At 42.3% G+C, this 23,520-nt stretch overlaps 1 protein-coding gene across 2 annotated transcripts in view; it reads left to right on the top strand.

Moving 5' to 3' along the window:
* The window catches only part of RYR3 (ryanodine receptor 3), a 563,010-nt gene that overhangs the window by 453,128 nt on the left and 86,362 nt on the right, over positions 1 to 23,520 (top strand). Inside the window, exons 63-65 of one of the 2 annotated variants that reach the window (XM_064374821.1) lie at positions 2,222 to 2,460; positions 3,852 to 3,933; positions 17,803 to 17,933. In XM_064374821.1, the coding sequence (XP_064230891.1) occupies positions 2,222 to 2,460; positions 3,852 to 3,933; positions 17,803 to 17,933 (452 nt within the window). The remainder of the gene's footprint in view (positions 1 to 2,221; positions 2,461 to 3,851; positions 3,934 to 17,802; positions 17,934 to 23,520) is intronic. The other variant, XM_064374822.1, reaches the window with a different exon arrangement.

Here is a 23,520-nt window from a genome sequence, read left to right as displayed (position 1 = left end):
CTGCGGAGTGCATCTTTCAGAAGATAAAATTTAGAATGTGGCAGAGCCCCCCTGGTGGGTGGTGAATTTACAAATGTTATGGGAGAGATGAACAGCACTCTGAATTCAAAATGGCCAAAGAAGGAAATGCAGAGAGATCTGGCTTCAAAAGAAGCAGAAACAAAGACATTGATCACATGGCCTAGGGATTTGGGAATAAGTCATAAAAAATAATACATAAGTTCTGGCAATATTAACGCAAATGATGAGACAAAAAGAGATGCATGCTGGGCGTAGTGGCTCACACCTATAATCTCAGCATTTTGGGAGGCCGAGGCAGGCAGATTGCTTGAGCTCAGGAGTTCGAGACCAGCCTAGGCAACATGGGGAAACATCTTATCTACAGAAAATACAAAAATTAGCCAGACATGGTGGTGCATGCCTGTAGTCTCAGCTACTTGGGTGGCTGAGGTGAGAGGATGGCTTGAGCCCAGGAGGTGAAGGTTGCAGTGAGTCAAGATCATGCCACTACACTCCAGCCTGGATGACAGAGCCAAAACCTGTGTCAAAAAAAGAGAGAGAGAGAGAAAGAAGCAGTAGAAAGAACTGACAGGGAGCTTTCTTTAACATGCCCATTCAGAAGGGTCCTTGTCAGAGCTGGGCACCATGGTTTCTGCCAAAGCTACTCAGAAGGCTGAAGTAGGAGAGTTGCTTGAGCCTAGGAGTTCAAGACCAGCCTGAAAAATGTAGCAAGACCTCATCTTAAAAAAAAAAAAAAAAAAAAAAAGTCCTTATCAAAGTTGGGAGGAGGACACACCTCCTAAGAACCAATGCAAAAGAGGATACCAACCTAAAAGAATGGGAGACTAAGAGTGTCCCAAAGATGAAAATCCACAGTGAACTGGGAATGGCTCCAAAAAAGGAGGGGAGTAAGTAAGGACTATTAAAGGGATGAGAACTCTTTAAGAAATTTGGGAAAAGTCTTTGGAGAGAGGCCAGTTTTTGTTTTTGCTTTTGGTTTAATGAAGGTCAGTTGCAGGTTGGTGTGTTTAGTCATCATTCCTAGCAAAACCTGGGACTAGAAAGTTAGGAAGAGCCAAATGCAGTGGCTCACACCTATAATTCCAGCACTTTGTGAGGCAGAAGTGGGTAGATCGCTTGAGGCCAGGAGTTCAAGACCAGTCTGGGCAACACAGACCCCGACCTCTACAAAAAATTTATAAAATGAGCCAGGCATGGTAGCACATGCCTGTGATCTCAGCTACTCGGGAGGCTGAGGTGGGAAGATCACTGAGCACAGGAGGCTCCCATGAGAGGTCACTGCACTCCAGCCTGTGCAACAGAGTGAGACCCCATCACAAAAAAACAGGAAGATACCTCATGAATACTTATAAAGACAAATCTCACTGACTTTATTTCTTTGTTTTTATTGTCTTGATGAGTTGAATGATTATCAGGAAAATGATATAGATAAAAGCATCTGTCCTTGAAGCAAGTTTTTCCTAATCTTCTGAATAAGGTATAGAAATATAAGCATTATAGATGACTTGTAAGTTTTGTGCCAATTCTAAGTTTTATGAAATACTGTCATTGTGAGGGAATGTTTCAAATATCCATAGCTGATCTTCATCCCTGCAGGTCACATTTCAATGTTTTTTTTTGGTTTTTTTTTTGTTTTTTTTTTTCCAGAGATCTGAACCAGCTGTCTATTTTAAAAGAGTTAGGTGTCTTTTTTTCTCTTTCCTCATCCAACCTAGGACATTTCCTGCAAACTAACAGAAATCTAAGCTTCTGTTGACTTACTTCCTTGCTCTCTTTCTCTAAGAAGTCTTGCCTCAGAAGAGTTTATGTTTCTAGCTAGTCTTTATAAAAGTTGTTTATCCCACAACTTTTCTTAAAGCTCATTTCTCTGTTCTTTTAACTAGATATTTACAGAAGACTTTAGCCAGTTGCAACTTACTATAGATGGTAGCGGGTAACCAGTATTGGCTTCATTCTGGATTGTTCTCTGTATTTCCTGAAGAGTAGTATTTTCCTCAGACTGTCCAGTGGCTAGCCCCTCTGGGATTGTGTGATTCAGGTTTCTTCCTGGATGTTAACTGCTGTCTCCCTTTCTCCTGATACAGTGTCATTGGGTGGCAGGAGTGGCAAACGTCTGCTCAGGCGACACTGCCAGTTTCAAGAAGGGAATGGGCCAAAAGTTCAGATTATGCTTCTAGATTTGAACATTGTTTGCTTTCAGGACTGTCATGAAGTCAGGCTCAGAGCTGGTGAAGGCTGGGTTGCGAGCATTCTTTGAAAATGCTGCAGAAGACTTGGAGAAGACTTCAGAAAACCTGAAACTAGGAAAGTTCACCCATTCCCGAACGCAGATTAAAGGTGTTTCTCAGAATATTAACTATACTACAGTGGCTCTACTCCCCATCCTGACGTCCATCTTTGAGCATGTCGCTCAGCATCAGTTTGGAATGGACCTACTCTGTGAGTTCTACTGGTATTTGTTGTGGATTTATGTGCACATAGCCCCAGATAGGAGGTGTGGGGCCCGTTCACTTATGCTGACCTTGATGGCAGAGTAGAGAGAGAATTATTCTATGCTTTTTTCTTCTTAGATTAAAAAAAAAATGAAGTAATATATTCTTGGAATGGAAAGAAATTCCCTAATTTGAATACGTAATATTTATCTTTTTCCACTTTTGTTCCGCACCAGAATTTCCCATCTGCTAGTCTAGCTGTCAGCTATTGTACTCCCGCTTAATTTGAAAAGGTTATCTGAGTAATACAGTGGGAGATACAGATCTGCTCCTGGGTTTTTCAGACATAATTTTTCTTCTTAAGAAGCCTTAATTTATTCATTGGATACCAGGAGCAAAGGAAAAATGCTAACATTTCATTATCTGAGCTTTCAGAAGACCCAAGTTGGTTGGTTTTATTTTAGTTTGCATTTAGCACCGTGTTTAGTGCCGCCCCCACCCCCAGCCCCCGTGCAGATAGTCTGCCACCAAACTTTAGTTTTACACTTTAAATGTTGACACATGATTTAATTTGACCAGTTGTTGATAGCTAAGACTGTGTCTTTCATATCCTTAAATAACTGAAAATCAATGATTACTGTTGTAGGGGGGCTGGGAGAACATCCAAACTCATTATTTTGTGTCATAGAAACAATGCAACTCCTTGGTTGAAAAATAAAACATTAAATTAGATCTGAATGTGTTAAAGTAGTCCCAGCCTTGGTATGAGCTCCAGACATGGCTAGAGATGTGTAGCCTACAGATTCACAAGCAAAACATGCCTTTCCCCTAGGAAACATGATAAATCATACTGTTGAATTGCCTTTTACAGAACACCCAGCAGAGAATTTGGGATAGGCAGCCACAAGGGATTTTGCTCTATCTCTGAGGAAAGTCTAGCAGTTAGACATATCTTCCTGGGAAATGAGCAGAAGGCTCATTCAAGCTTCAGGTTTTCTGCCTTCTTTCTCCCAAAGGAAGGAAATACTGCGCTGGATAAAATTTGGCTAAAATGCCTGTCTCTATTGGAAACAAAGCAAATCGCATTATGGAAGGACCCATTGGTCAAATGATTCCTTTCCCTGTGAAGCAATGTAATCTTCATGATAAGCCCAATAAAGGAACTGGGATTGCTCAGTGGAGGACGTTTTCCTATCTCTTTTTTTTTTTTTTTTTTTTGCCCAGTCCAGCAATTAGCAAACTGGCATCTGGGTAGAAAAGGGATATGTTTGTTGAGAGAGAGAGAGAAGAGAGATCTTTTACCTTTGACTGATGCTCATGCATTTTTCTTTTTCTCTTCACGGATCCTTTCTGTGTTCAGGATTGATGCAAGTCAATGACATTTCTTTTTTGTTTCAGTAGGTGATGTGCAGATTTCATGCTACCACATACTGTGCAGCCTCTACTCCCTTGGGACAGGAAAGAACATTTACGTTGAAAGGTAATTAGCGAACAAAGAGGCTAACAGTTTCAGGCTTAGCAAAATGTTACTTACAGTTTTTTAAACACTTAATAATATCATTTCAATCCAGCAAAACCAAAATGCTAGCTGATATGGAGTGGTAGTTTTGAGCCTTGGTTATGACATGCTTATGGCAATATAAAGAAGCGTGATGAGGCCATTGGGATTTATAACTTCTGTGGAGATAGGTGATGAATGTATGTGGCTGGAGAAGCAATATAGCCAAGCTAAATCATGTGCTTGTAAAAACAAAAGTGTTGAAGATATGTCTCTTTCTTCAGAATCACAGCTTCTAAATAGCTTCCAGAGTTTCTGAGGTTAAAGTTTGCTGAGAAGCTCAAGGGACGTGAGGCGGTTGCTTCAGTGTTTAATGAGTTTCTATGTGCTACAACCCTGGACCTTTACCAGTCTCGGCTGTCAGATTTGCTATAGTTTTCAACAAGTGCGCACTTTGGTATTAGCAGTGCTAGTCAATACTCTTGAATTGGAGCAAGCTTATTGCAGAAGTGTGTGGGTTCCAGTTTTGCCTCTTTAATCTGTCTGTTGTAGCAGAGGCCCTTGGTGACCCCTTGCTTTTCGGCATTAAATGCCTTGTGTTCTGTTCTGTTTAATCCATGGGGAAGATTAGAAGGATAAACAGTATTAACAAAAGGGTCTTACTCTTATCCTTGGAAGATTTTGTTTTCTTTTCTTTCCTTTTCAAACAAGCAAACTGGAAAGAATTCAATCTGTGCTTACCATTACTTAATCTAAAATCCCTCGGTATCTACTTTCCATGTGCTGCCTCTGTGTGGGATTCTTTTATCAAACAAACCAACAGTGAACCCTTGTCTCATGTCAAAACTTACATTTATTCCAATTGCAGTTTCTCAAAAAAGCCAAAAATAAGACTTCAGCCCCTTCAAGAACTAAGGAACTACTAACTTGAAATCATGTACTAGAAACCAAAAAATGTTGTAGAAATGTCAGTTTCTTCATAATTACAGCTTCTAAATAGCTTCCAGAATACAAAAAAAATTAGTTGAACTAATGACTAAATTTTTTTTTTATTATGATTTTAAGTCCTTAACAGTTGTCAGGCTTTCCTCACTGTTTTACAAAAAATATAGATAAATCACTTGTAATTTAGGATAGGAGCTGGGCAAAGTTTTATCTGTATTTTATACCAAATCACAGAAGAATCAATAAAAAAATTTTTCTATTAATGCCAAATTTCACTTAAGGCAGATGTTTTTAGTTTATTTTTCCCGCTGAGCATTTATAAATACGTTCTCAGTATCTTTTCTCATTCTCTCGTTGTGTGTGTGTGTGTGTGTGTGTGTGTGTATACGTATATATATACATATATATAAATATATGTATATATACACATATATGCACACATATATATATGTATATATACATACATATATATATGCATGTATATATACATACACACACATTTATCCCTTGTCTGTGTGTGTGTTTGTAAATTGTTTGTAAAGATTATGCATTCTTCTCTTGGAAAAAAAAAAGTCAAAGAAAAGTCAACTCTGAAATGTCAGACCAGAAAAAGACTGCTCTTCATGTGACTGTCTATCCTTTATTCATGCGTTCATTCCAGGTTGACTGCATATCTGCAGCACCATGAAAATTGTACCTATGCTTTCTACTCCATGTTGGTAGAAGTCAAGGCTTGGAGAAGCCCCTAGGTTAAGGCTGTCCCTGTTCCCGATTGCTCTTTTTTTTTTTTTGTATTTTTTTCCTAAATATTTTTTCCCCTGAACTATGTTTTTCATTTGTTTGTTGGCTGTTAGGTACATTGATAGTTTTCGAGAATGGAGAGGATGTGTGTGTTTGTGTATTTTAAAGTGAAGGAGAATGAACAGAAAAAAACAGCAAGTAGCTTCACATCTCAGAAGGTGGCTAAAGACGAACTCTCTTTCTCCCTGAATCCAGCCGTGTGTTTAGCACTAGCAATGCACCAATGCTGAGTCTCTGATGTTCTCCCCCAGAAAAAGTAAGCAGCTGGCCCAGGTGAGAAGTTGGTGTAACTCAGTGCATCATAAAGTCATAGGACTTTTGTTTAGTAATTTAATGTAACTGTATCCTCTACTTGGAGAACTCAAGTCAGCGGCCACAAAACAGGCTACCTCTCACTCTTTCACTTCACCTGACCTCCAGTGGCTTCTCTAGGCTAGGAGTCCAGGTCATGAGAATGGCAGATGGCATGTATACTTTTCCCCACTCTGTCTCCATCTGCTACTCTGTAATACCGAACGTGGCCCCACATTCATGCTGCCTACCAGGTCTTCCATGGCATGCTCACACCCTTCATCCCCATTGTTTCAGGCAAAATCTTACCTTTTGCTCCCCTTAAAACCCTCATATTTACTTCCAGAAATTTCTAGGACCTCTTTCACGTCTGGGAGGATGTTTTCATTTCAGTATCCTTGCTTGATTTGGTCCATATTTGATGGGTTTGGAGTTATCGTGCATTTTCAAATTTTAGCATAGCTCAAGATTTCTTCCCAGTTTCTTTTTCTCATTTCATGTGGATTCCACTGAGGAAAGTACAATGAACCCACCATTTCTCTACCACCTTTTGCTGTTGTCTCCTTGACCAATGAACTTATGCAAGGGAATCACTACATACTTGCTTTCCAGCTATACCTGGAGTATGCTTTGTAGATAGAAACGATTCAAGACACCTTGGTAATAGGGTTGACTGCAAGGGGCAGAGTCATTGAAACAGAGTAGAGTATTGTCTAATTGAGACAACAGCACTGACGTCTTTGACAAGTGGAGTTTTCAGACACAAAATTTCAGAGAAGGGTAATGATTTGTGCATGTAATCACGCAGAATACCTAATTATTTAACTTGGAGATACTGTGATTAAATAGCATTTGGTGGGGGTTGTTCAAGAAAGCAGAGCTTGAAACTCGATAACATTAAACATCGAGTCTCAGTTTTATTTCAAATGAAGACTAAGTTTTCTACTTCATGCTTTAAAGCTATTTTGTTTCCTCCATCCTGCCTGGCTTACTTTGACCAATTATTTCTGATCAAACATTGCACAGTATTCTCTCAACCTCTAAGGTCACCAATACTGCTGTCTAGACACATATCCTGCCCCGTCCCCATTGTGCTCTCTGCCTTTCTCCTACATGTTATTTCCTCTCTTTAGTACCCCCTGGAATATACATGAAGGAACTTTCAAAATTGCAAAGCACCATTTATGTGCAAGACATTATTATCATCACTTCCATGTCTTTGTCTTTTCCTGTATCCCTAACAATAGATTTTGAGAGGCAAAAGATTCAGGTACATGGAATAAAACTGAGAGACTGAAAAGGAAAGTGCTACTTGTCAAATTAGGATGTAACAAAAACTGCACTACAAACTGAGCACTATCTAGTCTGTCACCACTGACCAAGTATATATTGTGCGAAAAATACTGTACAAGGCAGCAAGAACTGAGACCAGACGAGCCTGGGCAACCTGGCAAGACCCAGTGGCTACAAAAATTTTAAAAATCAGCCAGTCACAGTGGCACATGCTGTAGTCCTAGCTACTTAAGAGGTTGAGGCGGGAGGATTGCATGAGCACAGGCTCATGGAGTGCAGTTCTCACCGGAGAACTGAGACTTATCAAAGCTGCAGTAAGCTGTGATAGCACCACTGCACTCCAGCCTGGACTACAGAACAAGAGAGAGTTTCCATATCCAATGATAAGCTCTTCCAGTATATCTTCTGGTTATGATGGAGCTGTTTCTCCAGGCCTTTCTCCGAGGGAAGCTTGGTCCACACCAACACTACCCCCTGGGAAGCACTAATGACCAGGGAGCCTTATATTTTTTTTTTTTTTTTTTTTTTTTCTATTCCATAGTTTAACAATTTATTTGTAACCTCATGCATGTTTCTGTACATTTGCATTTTTATGGTTTCTATTATTTGCTGAACACACAATAGGTACTTAACAGGCTTCTTGATTCTAACTTTAAAAAAACATGTTATTTTCTTTTTTTTTTTTTTTTTTTTTTAATATATTTATTTATTGCATTTTAGGTTTTGGGGTACATGTGAAAAACATGCAAGGTTGTTGCATAGGTGCATACGTGGCAGTGTGATTTGCTGCCTTCCTCCCCTTCACCCATATCTGGCATTTCTCCCCATGCTATCCCTCCCCAATTCCCCACCCCCCCGCTGTCCCCCCCACTCCCCCACAACAGACCCCCATGTATAGTGCTCCCCTCCCTGTGTCCATGTGTTCTCCTTGTTCAACACCCGCCTATGAGTGAGAACATGTGGTGTTTGATTTTGTGTTCTTGTGTCAGTTTGCTGAGAATGATGGTTTCCAGGTTCATCCATGTCCCTACAAAGGACGCGAACTCCTCGTTTTTAATGGCTGCATAATATTCCATGGTGTATATGTGCCACATTTTTCCTGTCCAGTCTATCATCGATGGGCATTTGGGTTGGTTCCAGGTCTTTGCTATTGTAAACTGTGCTGCTATGAACATTCGTGTGCATGTGTCCTTATAGTAGAACGATTTATAATCCTTTGGATATATGCCCAGTAATGGGATTGCTGGGTCAAATGGAATTTCTATTTCTAGGTCCTTGAGGAATCGCCACACTGTTTTCCACAATGGTTGAACTAATTTACACTCCCACCAACAGTGTAAAAGTGTTCCTATTTCTCCACATCCTCTCCAGCATCTGTTGTCTCCGGATTTTTTAATGATTGCCATTCTAACTGGTGTGAGATGGTATCTCAATGTAGTTTTGATTTGCATTTCTCTAATGGCCAGTGATGATGAGCATTTTTTCATATGCTTGTTGACCTCATGTATGTCTTCTTTTGTAAAGTATCTGTTCATATCCTTCGCCCACTTTTGAATGGGCTTGTTTGTTTTTTTCTTGTAAATCTTTTTTAGCTCATTGTAAATTCTGGATATCAGCCCTTTGTCAGATGGGTAGGCTGCAAAAATTTTTTCCCATTCTGTTGGTTGCCGATTCACTCTATTGACTGTTTCTTTTGCTGTGCAGAAGCTGTGGAGTTTGATTAGGTCCCATTTGTCTATTTTGGCTTTTGTTGCCAATGCTTTTGGTGTTTTGGTCATGAAGTCCTTGCCTACGCCTATGTCCTGAATGGTTTTGCCTAGGTTTCCTTCTAGTGATTTTATGGTGTTAGGTCTTATGTTTAAGTCTTTAATCCATCTGGAGTCAATTTTAGTGTAAGGTGTCAGGAAGGGGTCCAGTTTCTGCTTTCTGCATATGGCTAGCCAGTTTTCCCAACACCACTTATTGAACAGGGAATCCTTTCCCCATTGCTTGTTTTTATCGGGTTTGTCAAAGATCGGGTGGTTGTAGATATGTTGTGTTGCCTCCGACGCCTCTGTTCTGTTCCATTGGTCTATATCTCTGTTTTGGTACCAGTACCATGCTGTTTTGATTACTGTAGCCTTGTAGTAGAGTTTGATGTCTGGTAGTGTGATGCCTCCTGCTTTGTTCTTTTTGCTTAGAATTGACTTGGCTATGCGGGCTCTCTTTTGGTTCCATATGAAGTTTAAGGTGGTTTTTTCCAGTTCTGTGAAGAAGGTCATTGGTAGCTTGATGGGGATAGCATTGAATCTGTATATTACTTTGGGCAGTATGGCCATTTTCACGATATTAATTCTTCCTAACCATGAACATGGAATGTTTCTCCATCTGTTTGTGTCCTCTCTTATTTCGTTGAGCAGTGATTTGTAGTTCTCCTTGAAGAGGTCCTTTACGTTCCTTGTTAGTTGTATTCCTAGGTATTTTATTCTCTTTGTAGCAATTGTGAATGGCAGTTCGTTCTTGATTTGGCTCTCTTTAAGTCTGTTATTGGTGTATAGGAATGCTTGTGATTTTTGCACATTGATTTTGTATCCTGAGACTTTGCTGAAGTTGCTTATCAGTTTCAGGAGCTTTTGGGCTGAGATGAGGGGGTCTTCGAGATATACAATCATGTCGTCTGCAAATAGAGACAATTTGAGTTCCTCCTTTCCTAATTGAATACCCTTTATTTCTTTTTCTTGCCTGATTGCTCTGGCTAGAACTTCCAGTACTATATTGAATAGGAGTGGTGAGAGAGGGCATCCTTGTCTAGTGCCAGATTTCAAAGGGAATGCTTCCAGTTTTTGCCCGTTAAGTATGATATTGGCTGTCGGTTTGTCGTAAATAGCTTTTATTATTTTGAGATACGTTCCATCGATACCTAGTTTATTGAGGGTTTTTAGCATAAAGGGCTGTTAAATTTTGTCGAAGGCCTTCTCTGCATCTATTGAGATAATCATGTGGTTTTTGTCTTTGGTTCTGTTTATGTGGTGAATTACATTTATAGACTTGCGTATATTGAACCAGCCTTGCATCCCCGGGATGAATCCTACTTGATCATGGTGGATAAGCTTTTTGATGTGCTGTTGTAATCGGCTTGCCATTATTTTATTGAAGATTTTTGCATCTATGTTCATCATGGATATTGGCCTGTAGTTTTCTTTTCTTGTTGAGTCTCTGCCAGGTTTTGGTATTAGGATGATGTTGGTCTCATAAAATGATTTGGGGAGGATTCCCTCTTTTTGGATTATTTGGAATAGTTTCAGTAGGAATGGTACCAGTTCCTCTTTGTATGTCTGGTAGAATTCGGCTGTGAACCCATCTGGACCTGGGCTTTTTTTGGGTGGTAGGCTCTTAATTGCTGCCTCGACTTCAGACCTTGTTATTGGTCTATTCAGGGTTTCGACTTCTTCCTGGTTTAGGCTTGGGAGGAGGCAGCTGTCCAGGAATTTATCCATTTCCTCTAGGTTTTCTAATTTATGTGCATAGAGTTGTTTGTAATAATCTCTGATGATGGTTTGAATTTCTGTGGAATCTGTGGTGATATCCCCTTTGTCATTTTTTATTGCATCTATTTGATTATTCTCTCTTTTCTTTTTTATTAGTCTGCCTAGTGGTCTGTCTATTTTGTTGATCTTTTCAAAAAACCAGCTCCTGGATTTATTGATTTTTTGAAGGGTTTTTCGTGTCTCTATCTCCTTCAATTCTGCTTTGATCTTAGTTATTTCTTGTCTTCTGCTAGGTTTTGAGTTTTTTTGATCTTGCCCCTCTAGCTCTTTCAATTTTGACGATAGGGTGTCAATTTTAGATCTCTCCTTTCTTCTCATGTGGGCACTTATTGCTATATATTTTCCTCTAGAGACTGCTTTAAATGTGTCCCAGAGATTCTGGTATGTGGTGTCTTCATTCTCGTTGGTTTCGAAGAACATCTTTATTTCTGCCTTCATTTCATTGTTTATCCAGTCAACATTCAGGAGAAAGTTGTTCATTTTCCATGAGGCTGTGCGGTTCTGGGTTGGTTTCTGAATTCTGAGTTCTAACTTGATTGCACTGTGGTCTGAGAGACTGTTTGTTATGGTTTCCGTTCTTTTGCATTTGCTGAGGAGTGATTTACTTCCAATTATGTGGTCAATTTTAGAGTAGGTGTGATGTGGTGCTGAGAAGAATGCATATTCTGTGGATTTGGGGTGGAGAGTTCTGTAAATGTCTATTAGGTTTGCTTGTTCCAGGTCTGAGTTCAAGTCCTGGATATCCTTGTTAATTTTCTGTCTCGTTGATCTGTCTAATATTGACAATGGTGTGTTGAAGTCTCCCACTATTATTGTGTGGGAGTCTAGGTCTCTTTGTAAGTCTTTAAGAACTTGCCTTATGTATCTGGGTGCTCCTGTATTAGGTGCATATATATTTAGGATCGTTAGCTCTTCTTGCTGCATTGATCCTTTTACCATTATGTAATGTCCTTCTTTGTCTCTTTTGATCTTTGTTGCTTTAAAGTCTATTTTATCAGAGATGAGAATTGCAACTCCTGCTTTTTTTTGCTCTCCATTTGCTTGGTAAATCTTCCTCCATCCCTTTATTTTGAGCCTTTGTGTATCCTTGCATGCGAGATGGGTTTCCTGGATACAGCACACTGATGGGTTTTGGCTTTTTATCCAATTTTCCAGTCTGTGTCTTTTGATTGGGGCATTTAGTCCGTTTACATTTAGGGTTAATATTGTTATGTGTGAATTCGATCCTGTCATTTTGGTGCTAGGTGGCTGTTTTGCCCTTTGGTTGATGCAGATTCTTCATTGTGTTGATGCTCTTTACCTTTTCATGTGTTTTTGGAGTGGCTGGTACTGGTTGTTCTTTTCTATGTGTAGTGCCTCCTTCAGGAGCTCTTGTAGAGCTGGTCTGGTGGTGATGAACTCTCTGAGTTCTTGCTTGTTCACAAAGGATTTTATTTTTCCTTCACTTATGAAGCTTAGTTTGGCTGGATACGAAATTCTGGGTTGAAAGTTCTTTTCCTTAAGGATGTTGAATATCGGCCCCCACTCTCTTCTGGCCTGTAGGGTTTCTGCTGAGAGATCTGCAGTGAGTCTGATGGGCTTCCCTTTGTGGGTAACCCGACCTTTCTCTCTGGCTGCCCTTAGTATTTTCTCCTTCATTTCAACCCTGGTGAATCTGATGATTATGTGTCTTGGGGTTGCTCTTCTAGAGGAGTATCTCTGTGGTGTTCTCTGTATTTCCTGGACTTGAATCTTGGCCTGCCTTGTTAGGTTGGGGAAGTTTTCCTGGATAATATCCTGAAGAGTATTTTCCAGCTTGGATTCATTCTCTTCATCACATTCAGGTACACCTATCAAACGGAGATTAGGTCTTTTCACATAGTCCCATATTTCTTGTTGACTTTGTTCATTCCTTTTTACCCTGTTTTCTCTAATCTTGCCTTCTCGTTTTATTTCATTGAGTTGATCTTCGACCTCTGATATCCTTTCTTCTGCTTGGTCAATTCGGCTGTTGAAACTTGTGCATGCTTCACGAAGTTCTCGTGTTGTGTTTTTCAGCTCCATCAATTCGCTCATATTCCTCTCTAAGTTGTCCATTCTTGTTAGCATTTCATCAAGTCTTTTTTCAAGGTTCTTAGTTTCTTTGCATTGGGTTAGAACATGTTCTTTTAGCTCACGGAAGTTTCTTATTATCCACTTTCTGAAAGCTGATTCTGTCATTTCATCACACTCATTCTCCATCCAGTCTTGTTCCCTTGCTGGTGAGGAGTTGTGATCCCTTGTAGGAGGAGAAGTGTTCTGGTTTTGGGTGTTTTCATCCTTTTTGCGCTGGTTTCTTCCCATCTTTGTGGATTTATCCACCTGTTGACTTTGTAGTTGTTGTCTTTCTGATTTTGGTAATTTTAAGTCTGCTGTGGCAGAACTCATAAACCCCCTGCTCTTCCCCCCAGGTGTTCTGTCCCAGGGAGTTACTGTTTTATGATGTTCCCCTGTGCGGTTGCTGTTTTCCCTGCCCACAAGGTGGCAGCCTAGTCACACTCAGGTTGCAGAGGCTTCGCTAAGCTGCTGTGGGCTCCACCCAGCTTCCGTGTGAACTTCTGGGTGTAGTTAGAACTGCTTCCGCGATGTTGGCCCGCCCCTGTAGTGACGGAGTCTCTGTAGTGGCGGATTGCCTTGTTAGATTGCCCTGGGAACAGCAGGGTGCCTATGGAGAACACCCCTCCTCCACAGAGCTGGACCGTCCCAGTTTCAGTTGTGTTTCAGGTCTTCTTGCTGGGTAAGAGGGGACACCGTCTCATCTGATCTGCCTCCGGAGCCGCTGCGTTGGCTAAAGCCGCGGCTCTGAGATTCGTGGCGCTGGCCTGGCTACCCGTTTCAGCTCCCCTTGCTGGCTTATAGGGGACTCAGACTCTCTCACCTTGTACAGTGAGCCGTTGCCTCAGGGTGCCGGCCCAGCGGCTGCGCCGTTCAAGCCAGCGGCGCCAGCGGCGCTGGCGACCCGTGTGGCTTCTCTGCGTGTGAATCTCCTGGTCTGTGGGCAGTAAAAATCAGTCTGGAAATACGGCGTCCACTCACCCTCTGTGCTTTCTCTCGGAGCTGCATTCCCGAGTTCCTCCTAAGTGGCCATCTTGGATCGGGAGCCTTATATTAATAACAGCAAGCCTTTGCCTAACTCAATATCTCCTTGGGCTTTGGGGCCAAAGTCATTCACTGATATTTCACAGCCAGGAGCATTAATTGGCAGACTTTGGGGTTTTACTTTTACAGACTTCTGGGTTTTACTTTTTTTTTTCCCCTGGGTTTAACTTTTAACAGCTAGGCCAAGAGAGCTGTTGTTTATCTCTTGGCAAGAAGCTAATTAGCACCACTGTGTGCCCCAGCCTAGAAAATGCCCTGTTACGGAGCTTGTGGAGCCGTCAGGTTTGTCAGTAATTAATATGAGAGGGCGGGACCAGGTCCCCGAGTCGCCACAGCACCGGAGAACTGAGACTTAGCAACAGCCTTTTGCCCCAAGGACTGCCTTCGTGTCTGACTAACCTAGAAATCCACTTTCGGGAGATCATGGTTTTAATTTTGGTGAAAGAAAGAGAAAATAAAAAGAGAAGAATAATGGATCCATTCAGTCCCAAGCCAACTCAAGACCACTTGCTACTAGGTTCATCTCTATGTAAAATTTGCTGTTGGTCAGGGCAGTGCAGGGGCTCATGCCTGTAATCCCAGCACTTTGGGAAGCAGAAGTGGGCGGATCGCCTGAGGTCAGGAGTTCGAGACCAGCCTGGCCAACATGGTGAAACCCTGTCTCTATTAAAAATACAAAAATGAGCCAGGCATGGTGGTGCACACCTGTAGTCCCAGCTACTCGGGAGGCTGAGGCAGGAGAATCACTTGAGCCTGGGAAGCAGAGGTTTCAGTGAGCTAGGATTGTGCCACTGCACTCCAGCCTGGGTGACAAAGCAAGACTTCATCTCAAAAAAAAAAAATTGTTATCAGATTTGAGATCTTAGCCCTTGTTATTCCTGATTTTCACCCAGATTTTCTTTCACTAATGCTCTACCTGTGGCCTTTCTTTCCCGTTCACAATTTATCTCCTTATTTCTTCCTCCAACTCACAAAGCAAGACTGAAGACAGAAAACACCATATTTCTCCTCATTGGCCACGGTGCAAAGATGGTAAAACTGTCTGCTTAAAAAAATTGCCCCTTGTGAATGCTTGTATTTGATATGTGGGAGCACTCACTATGCTCAGTTGTCACCAAAGGAATTGGCCGCTCAGGTCTGAAGTTAAAATGATGCCCGCCTTCCCGCATCTGTCCACCACTTTGAGCTTAGTAAAGAAGAGAAATAACTGGGGAAGAACAGGTGCTGAGAAGGGCGGGGGAACAGGCCTGGCCTGGGGCCTACTCAGAAGTGAAGCTGCACTGTGAAAGCTTCCCAAAGAGCACCTGACTCTCAGCAGTCTCCGTCTCTGAGCAGCATGGATACACAGGGCACAGTAGGATTGGCTGATAGGATTGGTTTGTCCAAGGGCTTCCACTCTGCCTCTGGAGCAGTCCTGAGTGGGGAGATTTTAGCATTCAAACCTACATCCAAAGGACAAGATGGAGCCATCAGCTAAGAAGAGATTGCCTGACTGAGGACTTCTCAATCCAGTGTTGGTGATTGGGGGCTGATTTTCAAGCTATCCGCTCCAATGATTCATGGCCAAGTAGGCTGTCAGCCAAGCCCAAGAAGAAGATAAAACATAAAACCACATATATTAATTTCCCCTTATAGGAATTTAAAAGATCACTTTTTAAAATATATTTGATAACTTAAATGAAGACTGGGTGGGTTTTCCAAGGAATACATACCTTTCTGCCAACTCACCCACCCTTTCCTCCTCCTCCTCTCTAGTTCAGCAGATTTATCTTATATCTCAAGCAGAGCAATTCTGTATACCCCTAGATTTGCTGTCTGCAGAGTCTATCATAGACAGTCTTGTGCAATTCATTTTTTTCAAGACCAGTTAAGATCAACTTTCTTTTGAGATGGAGTTTCACTCTGTCACCAGGCTGGAGTGCAATGGCACAATCTTGGCTTACTGCAACCTCTGCCTCCCGGGTTCAAACAATTCTCCTACCTCAGCCTGCTGAGTAGCTGGGATTCCAGGTGCCTGACACCACACCCAGCTTATTTTCGTATTTTTAGTAGAGATGGGGTTTCACCGTGTTGGTCAGGCTGGTCTCAAACTGCTGACCTCGTGATCCACCCGTCTCGGCCTTCCAAAATGCTGGGATTACAGGCTTGAGCCACCACGTCTGGCCGAGATCACATTTTTAATCCAACTCAAGTATGTGTTAGAACAAAGCTGCAGGTTGACTCTAGTCCTTATGATTAGTCCATAAAGATATGTTATTTGATCACATTGTTGATTGAGAGTTCAGTATAGAACACAGGTTCTGTATTTGCCTGCATTTAATGAGAAAGAATCTGGAGGACAAAGGTTAAAGTTAAGACTATCTGGTTTACTTCTCACTTAAAAAAAAGAAAACGTTCCCCTAACCTCCCCATAATAAATTCTTGTTACCCACTTTAAGACAGTCTATGCTTTTGGCATTCTAGCTTCTTGGTGCTGCTGGAGTTATTGGCTGTTGTTACAGTGAGAGGCAATTAACGCAAAGTCGTAGGCACAGCTCTTGCGGGAGCTGAAGGGAACCCACAAGAGTTGGATGCGCTTCTGCTTCCACAGAATCACAGTAACACAAGTGTTGGCTCCTGGCTCCAAGTACCTTTTCTCAAGCTGGCCATTGTCATGTGATGATCCTGTAACATTCCCCGAGGTGCAGCCCAGCACCCTCAGTTCCCGGGGATCCTGCTTATGAGCTCATACACACAGCATCAGTTCTTGACTTAAACTGGTCAGCCATAGAGGAAGGCAGAGTGAGGGCTTGCATACGGTAAGCCCCATCTGAGTCTTAAGTACAGACCTGTTGTGTGCATTTTCACCTACTATCTTTGTATCATGGTCTAACAAAGGGCTCACATTATTGGTTTGTTTGAAAAAAAAAATCCCTCGTATTTGGGAGTTGATGTCACATGAAACTCGTAAGTCAGGTATGTAGTCTCTATGGGCGAGTGGCTGATAAAAGATGTCGGTGGGTGGGGAACAGATGGCTCTGGTCTCTCATTCATCAGAAAGCATCAGTTGTCAGTCCCTGCATGGGGCTCTCCTAGCCAGCTCTATCAATATGTTATCTCACTAGCAGTAGACAAGATACCCAAAGCTCAGCCCAGAGCTGGGAGGGAGAAAAGTTACTGCAGTCCTAGCTCTGCTTTGACTAGCCAAAGGCTAGTTCCAATCCCTTGCACTTACAGACTTGGTTACACTGCAGGCAAGTGTTAAGTACTCTCAGTTGGAGAACTTGGAGTCTGAACAAGGAATCCCAAGCAGTTTGTTTCTTGTTTGCTTGCTTACTTCACAGGAAGACTTAAAGAAAAACAGACCTTAAGCCATGGTGAAGAGTAAACTCCTTGTACAAAAGAGGGAAAGGAGTAATAGTTATTTGAGGTCTCGCCTGTAAATCAAGCAGTAGGTTTTAGGACCTGTTGTTTCTGTTGTAAGGCAGGTCTTTTATTTTTGTGTCTCATTGGTACTTTGGTGTGCTATCTACTGTTCCCACTAGTTGACATAGGCTCCATCAATAGCAGAGAATAGACACAGAGAAATTACACAGATTTCAAAGCATTTTTGAGAACAGTGAGGATTCATCTCAATTTGGATACCAGCTGAATTTGCTCTCAGACATGCTGGGAGAGAGGGACAAAGCTGCACAGTGTGTTATATCATCTTAACCAGTTAAGAACTAGGATCCAAGTAGTGAGAGTGTCCAGAGAAAGATGAGGGGAAGAAGTGTATGCAGCCTTGCTGAGCCTAGTGCCTGGGGATGTCCATGGATTAATCTATGGGGAAGGTCCACCAATGCATGGGGTCAGCGTGTGGGGGGTACTACTTCTAAATGGACTTCTTTGTTTCCAGGCAACGCCCTGCCCTTGGAGAATGTCTGGCCTCGCTGGCAGCTGCCATACCAGTGGCATTCCTGGAGCCCACCCTTAATCGCTACAATCCACTCTCGGTCTTCAACACTAAAACCCCCAGGGAAAGGTCTAGTAAGTATCTCCCCACAAAGGTCATCAACGCATTTCATGTGCTGGGAGGAGCAGAGCCACACAGGCAGGGAGCAGCAGCCCTGCAGCACTGTGGCTTTCTTGGTCTGAGAGGAGTCAGGAGGTGAGGTTAGGAACTAGGTTGCAGGTCTCCATCTTACTGGAGAAATAAGCATGGGCAAGGCTTTGTTACAATTAGACTTTGGTTTCCTCTTCTGTACAGTGAGGAATCAGCGTTGCTGATTTTGAAATCCTTTGCTCCTAAGATCTCAGGGTCTCTTGTCTGCCCTGGGTTTCAATTCCCCTTCTGCACCTCGGGATGTGACTACTTTTTCGCGGTCCCTCTCCAGAGTGGTATTAGAGGTGCGTAGCTACACTAATCACCTGATTATACTCTTCAAGTCCATGGAGAGACTGTGCTTCTGAAGATGCTGACCACACATTTTCATCTTCATGGAAGATAAGACATAGAAAGGCACCAGAAGGAAGAGAAATTATACAACAAAGATAATTTCTTAGTGAAAGTATTGACACAGTAGGTTCCATAACAGGGTAGTAAACTATGACCACAGGGCAAATCTGGTCCCCTGCCTAGTTTTGTAAATCAAGTTTTATTTGAACTCAACCATACCTACTTATTTACATTTGATCTGTGGCTGCTTTAGCACAATGGCAGAGTTGAGTAGAGGCAGGAAAGTTTGGCCTGCAAGGCCTAAAATATTTACCACCTGGTCCTTTACGGGAAAAGTTTTTCATCATCCCTTGTAGAATAAGCTGGAACTAAAATCCCACACAGGTTGTAAATGTGCTTCTGAAGGGTCCTTGTATCTGGGTTAATTGTGATCCTGCCCAAGGAAAAGGGAATAGAATTAGAGGAGTTTAAGTAGGAGCCTTGAATCAAGCTTGGACTCCAACTAGAAAGAACTACAACGATTCAATCTATTCTGAAGCAAAAATTACTGGACTATAAACTAATCAATATTAAGAAAAATTCACAGAAAATTATTTTCAACCAGAGCCTCTTCTGTTCAGAACCAATGTTTTCTTGAAATACTGCTACAGACTACCAGTAGATGGCTGAACGTGGTAGCAATTCCATTTAGTTCAAGCTCCCTTTCTCAAACTGCCATGAGATTTAAGGAAGAAGCATTCTGAGCAACAAAGAGCTTATGTCAGACTTCCACTGTTTTTTTTTTTTTTCAATCTAAAAATGCAAAGCGCTAAGCCGTGGCAGCTTTATTTCTGCTTGCTTCTTGTTACTTGAAGTAAGAGGAGCACATTGACCCCCAGAAATGATCACCAGGACAATTCGAATAAGGCCACTACTAAAAATCTTTCACTGAGCTAGAATACAGCAGAGATGAGTGTTCTCAGAGCTAGTCAAGAGAGAAACATTAAAAGATGCCTCAGCTTTCCAAAGTCCCATATGAAATCTGTAAGTTAACTTTTCCCCAACCCCTTCAGCCTCATCTCACCCTTTCTTCCCTTTGAGACTAGGAAAAAAAAAAAAAGCTTAAAAAGTATTTCCAACCTGGTTGTTTTCTTCCCACTCCTGATTCCAAATGAGTCCTAGCTTTTCACCAAAAGGGAAAGCTGAGCAATAGAGCAGGCTTAGGTGAAGTTGAGAAGTGGCTGTGACATCTGTAAAGTTTGAATGAAGCAGCCGAGGTTTGAATGAGGCAACTGAGGCCAGTTATTGAAATAAAGAAATTTAATCGGCTCATGGGCAAGGTTCTATGGTCCAGGGAAAGGGGGCCAGAGAAGTTGCACTTGACTTCTCTTGAACTTGAGGTTTTATAGGGAGTGGAGGCGTTTTGATTGGTTGTGGGGAAGCAGGGCGTGGGCAGGGCAAGCTGCCATCGGCAGGTAGGCGGGATGCAAAATGCTATTGGGCAGGTTTCGGCAGGGCTTCTTTTAAATTTTGGCGGGGTCCTTCAACGGTTAGCTAGGTGCTGAGTGCAGATTTGCCTGCCGAGTGCAGAAGTGGGCATGGGGGAGTTTAACGGCGGGCTAGGTGCTGAGTGCAGAGCTTGGTGTTGAGTGCAGATTTGCATGCTGAGTGCAGAAGTGGGCGTGGAGTGATGACATGGTTTCTAGGCGGGGGGGGGGGGGGGGGGGGGCGTGTCCGAGCTCTTGACGAGGCGACTGGCCTTACAACATCCACAGGCAAATGCCAGCCCAGGTGTTGCTCCCTGACTCCAAAAGGACATGGGGCCCAGTCATGACAGTTCTGGATATTTATGCATTTATCCTGCTTCAACTGTGACTTGAGAAATAGTGTATCTCTGTCTTTATACCAGCACTGTGTAGAGCTTTACCTGGGGAAAGAGAGAAAGTGCCCCTGCTCTTCAGTTCATAAAGGCACAGTAGCAGGGTGAAATGAAGATGTGACAGAGAAAAGCTTAGGTTAGCTTTGGGAGGGAGGGGAATGAGTCTCTTGCACTGCGCTCCTTCCCAAGAGCTACTTGAAGTGTTCCTTCTCATTCTGTATGCCTTTGCATTGATTTAATAAGACATATTCATAAATAAAAAATGACTATCCATCATTGCATACTCCAAAGGAAGAAAAGAGACAAGGTTGTAATCAGAGATGACACAGTACTTTTTCCATTAGTGACACACTATGGGAATCTAGGTCCAACTCCCCTGAGCCCATGTCTTTCATCGTTGGATTCAGCAAAGAGTGAATGCTGACCGTGTGAATGGCTCTTAAAAAGTTTATCTAGAGCCAGAGAATGACTGAAGGCTTAATGAGCTGTAAGAAGGTAGACTTCATTCATTACAAAGTGGGTGGCCTGAGGAATGTGGGTGGGGAGGACTGTATAAGGTGACAGATGATGTGAGCCTGTGGTTTAGAAATATAATACGAACTGATTTATCATGTCTTTAGTTAATTGGGCATCTCTATTAATTGACACTTAATGCTTTCCAGCAGAATTACTCAGATTAGTATCTTTGATGCCCTATAATATCCTGGTGCATTTTCTTTCTCATCCCAAAATTATTAAGATATACCTAGAAAAAAAGTTTAATACTGTTATGTGCAGTTACTCAAAACTAGATAAATACTTGGTTATGGGTGGCAGTGATCCATTAATCAGTACACTAGATAGACCAAAACATCCTATTACCAGTTTGCTTTTCTTCTATACCCTATTGGAATAATCAACCAAGGAGAAAAGAGTTCCAATTCCAATGTAAGCTATCTGTCTGTATTGCAAAGAGATGAGCTGCTAAGATGAGGCACACAGGACTTTAGAATCTATAATCTGGTGGTTCTTGAACTCGAATGTGCATCAGCATCACCCGGGAGGCTTGTTCAAGACTGTTGAGCCCCATCCCTAGAGTTTCTAATGCAGTAAGTCAGTTTGGAGTGAGGCCCAGGAATTTGCATTTTTAGTCAGTCTCCATGTGATGGTGATACTGACGCTGCTGGCAGGAGGACCGCACTCTGAGAATCATTGATCTAGAAGATAAAAGGACAGTGATTCTGAAGATTCCCCCTCACAGTCTTGTGTCTGATTTGAAAAGGACAGCTGAGGCTGTTTTTCTAGCAAACTCAGAATTCATTCTGTGAGTTTTTGCTGTGGCATTTGAAGTACAAAACACCTACTGAATCACAAATGTTTGTTCCACTCAAGGACCAATTACATATAAATAACTTTAAAGGTCATTATAACGGCTCCAGTGCAGCAACCTGAAGCAACTCTGTTTTTCTTAGGCAGGGGGTAAAAAAGAGTTCATGATGATGTATTGTCTATGTGACATTTAAACAAATGCACCTGAGTCTTATTTCTAATCCCACAGCAAATAGTTGTCAATTTCAGTTGCATCTATGGCAGTGGCATTGTTCTGCGTGTAGAACCTCAAGGTAGAACATTTGACTTCCCTGTGTTTACCTCTTTACTCTGAGAGTGTTGGTGTAAAATTGTTTGTAAGGGTCCCTCCGGACACCTGTGTTCTTGTTACCCATGACCATGGTCCTGCTGTGAGATACAGGACAGATTCATTCTCTGCAAATGACCATATCTGACCCATAGTTTCCTTCTACTGCAAATCACAAGAGTTCATGGTTCTTTGGCTTTCATGCTATTAATTCTTTTGAATTGTCTGAGTTTTAAAAGATACTGGTCCAGGCCGAGTGTAGTGGCTCACACCTGTAACCCCAGCACTTTGGGAGGCCGAGGCCGGTGGATCATGAGGTCAGGAGTTCAAAATCAGCCTGGCCATTATGGTGAAACCCCGTCTCTACTAAAAAAAAACAAAAATTAGCCGGGTGTGGTGGCATGCACCTGTAATCCCAGCTACTCAGGAGGCTGAGGCAGGAGAATTGCTTGAACCCAGGGGAATGGAGTTTGCAGTGAACTGAGATGGCACCACTGCACTCCAGCCTGGGCAACAGAGCAAGACTCTGTCTCAAAAAAAAAAGTTATTGGTCCACTCCTGACATCCAAGGAAGAGAGATTTTTAGCCTTCTACCCACCAAAGGCTCTAGTGATAGCAACAAAAGTCATCACTAGGAAAGGGTGGTAGTGCTTCACTGGGCCTATTCCATAGCATAAAGGCTGCTGGGATCCATTGCTTTGCAAGTGCACATCCTCTCCAGGTAGAACCACTTGTCTCAGCTGCAGATTAATTCTCTCCAAGGTAGCCAGGATTATTCTGTATCTCTGCTCCATGCAGTATAACCATGAGAGAAATTGAGACAGTCCCTTTCAGTTGACCAGTATTCCTAAAGGCCAAGAAATTTGGTATGGCCTCTCCTATTTATGACTCCTTCAATTCCAATGGACATAAAATTTGAAAATCTAAAGACCTCAAGCTAACAGTAATCCCAATGCCAAAGGGCCTGCAGGTGTAACCCAATTCACTAAACACAAATTTGTATTTGCAGTCTTGTGTATCACCTGGAGACTGGCTTTATCTTTGGACATGTTTGAGAATTTTGCATGTGATTCCAAATATCAAAAATAATTTCCTCAAATCTTCCAGTGAGCTGATTTTCTGGGACAACAAGCCGCATATTTCCTGCAGCTTCCCAGATTGCCTAGCTCCTTCAGTGCCTGATGTTTTTGCCCCAGTTTGAGAAGTTTGGCCTTAGGATGAAGTAGACACAGCAGTTAGATCAGTGGATGTGTTTGCTAAGCTTTGGGCTTGTGGTTCTTACCCAGAATTGTCCCATGTTCCTCCACTCAGAGCCCTTGTTAACTTCTCACCTGTCAGGAACGTCAGATTGCTTCTAGTCTTCCTCCTGTCTTGCAGGAAAGAGCGTCCTTTACCCTAAGGGAAGCAGGACAGATAAGCCCTGGCTTTTTCTGTTTACAGTTCTTATATCTGACAACCCTCCCTGGTTGAAGGTTGAACTCCGCCTGTTGATACTTTATCCTGTGTGTCCTTGTCTAGAGTAGCACCTCAGTCATTCAGGGTGAGGAAAAGATAGGGCCCTCACGACTCCTTGCAAATCAGTCTTCGGAAACAAAAAGGTTTAAGCGATTGACAGGAAGTCAGTCAAGTCACCTCAGGTCATCCATAATTTCTGTTGTGAAGCCAGAAATCAGTGTACATGTGATGCTTTTCCCCTAGAATTCCA

The sequence above is a fragment of the Aotus nancymaae genome, unplaced genomic scaffold (genome assembly GCF_030222135.1).
Source record: "Aotus nancymaae isolate 86718 unplaced genomic scaffold, 86718_ANA_hifiasm-v0.15.2.pri h1tg000011l, whole genome shotgun sequence".
Lineage (NCBI taxonomy): Eukaryota > Metazoa > Chordata > Mammalia > Primates > Aotidae > Aotus > Aotus nancymaae.
Note: the sequence above shows the minus strand (reverse complement) of the source record. Positions and strands in the feature narration are given on the sequence as shown.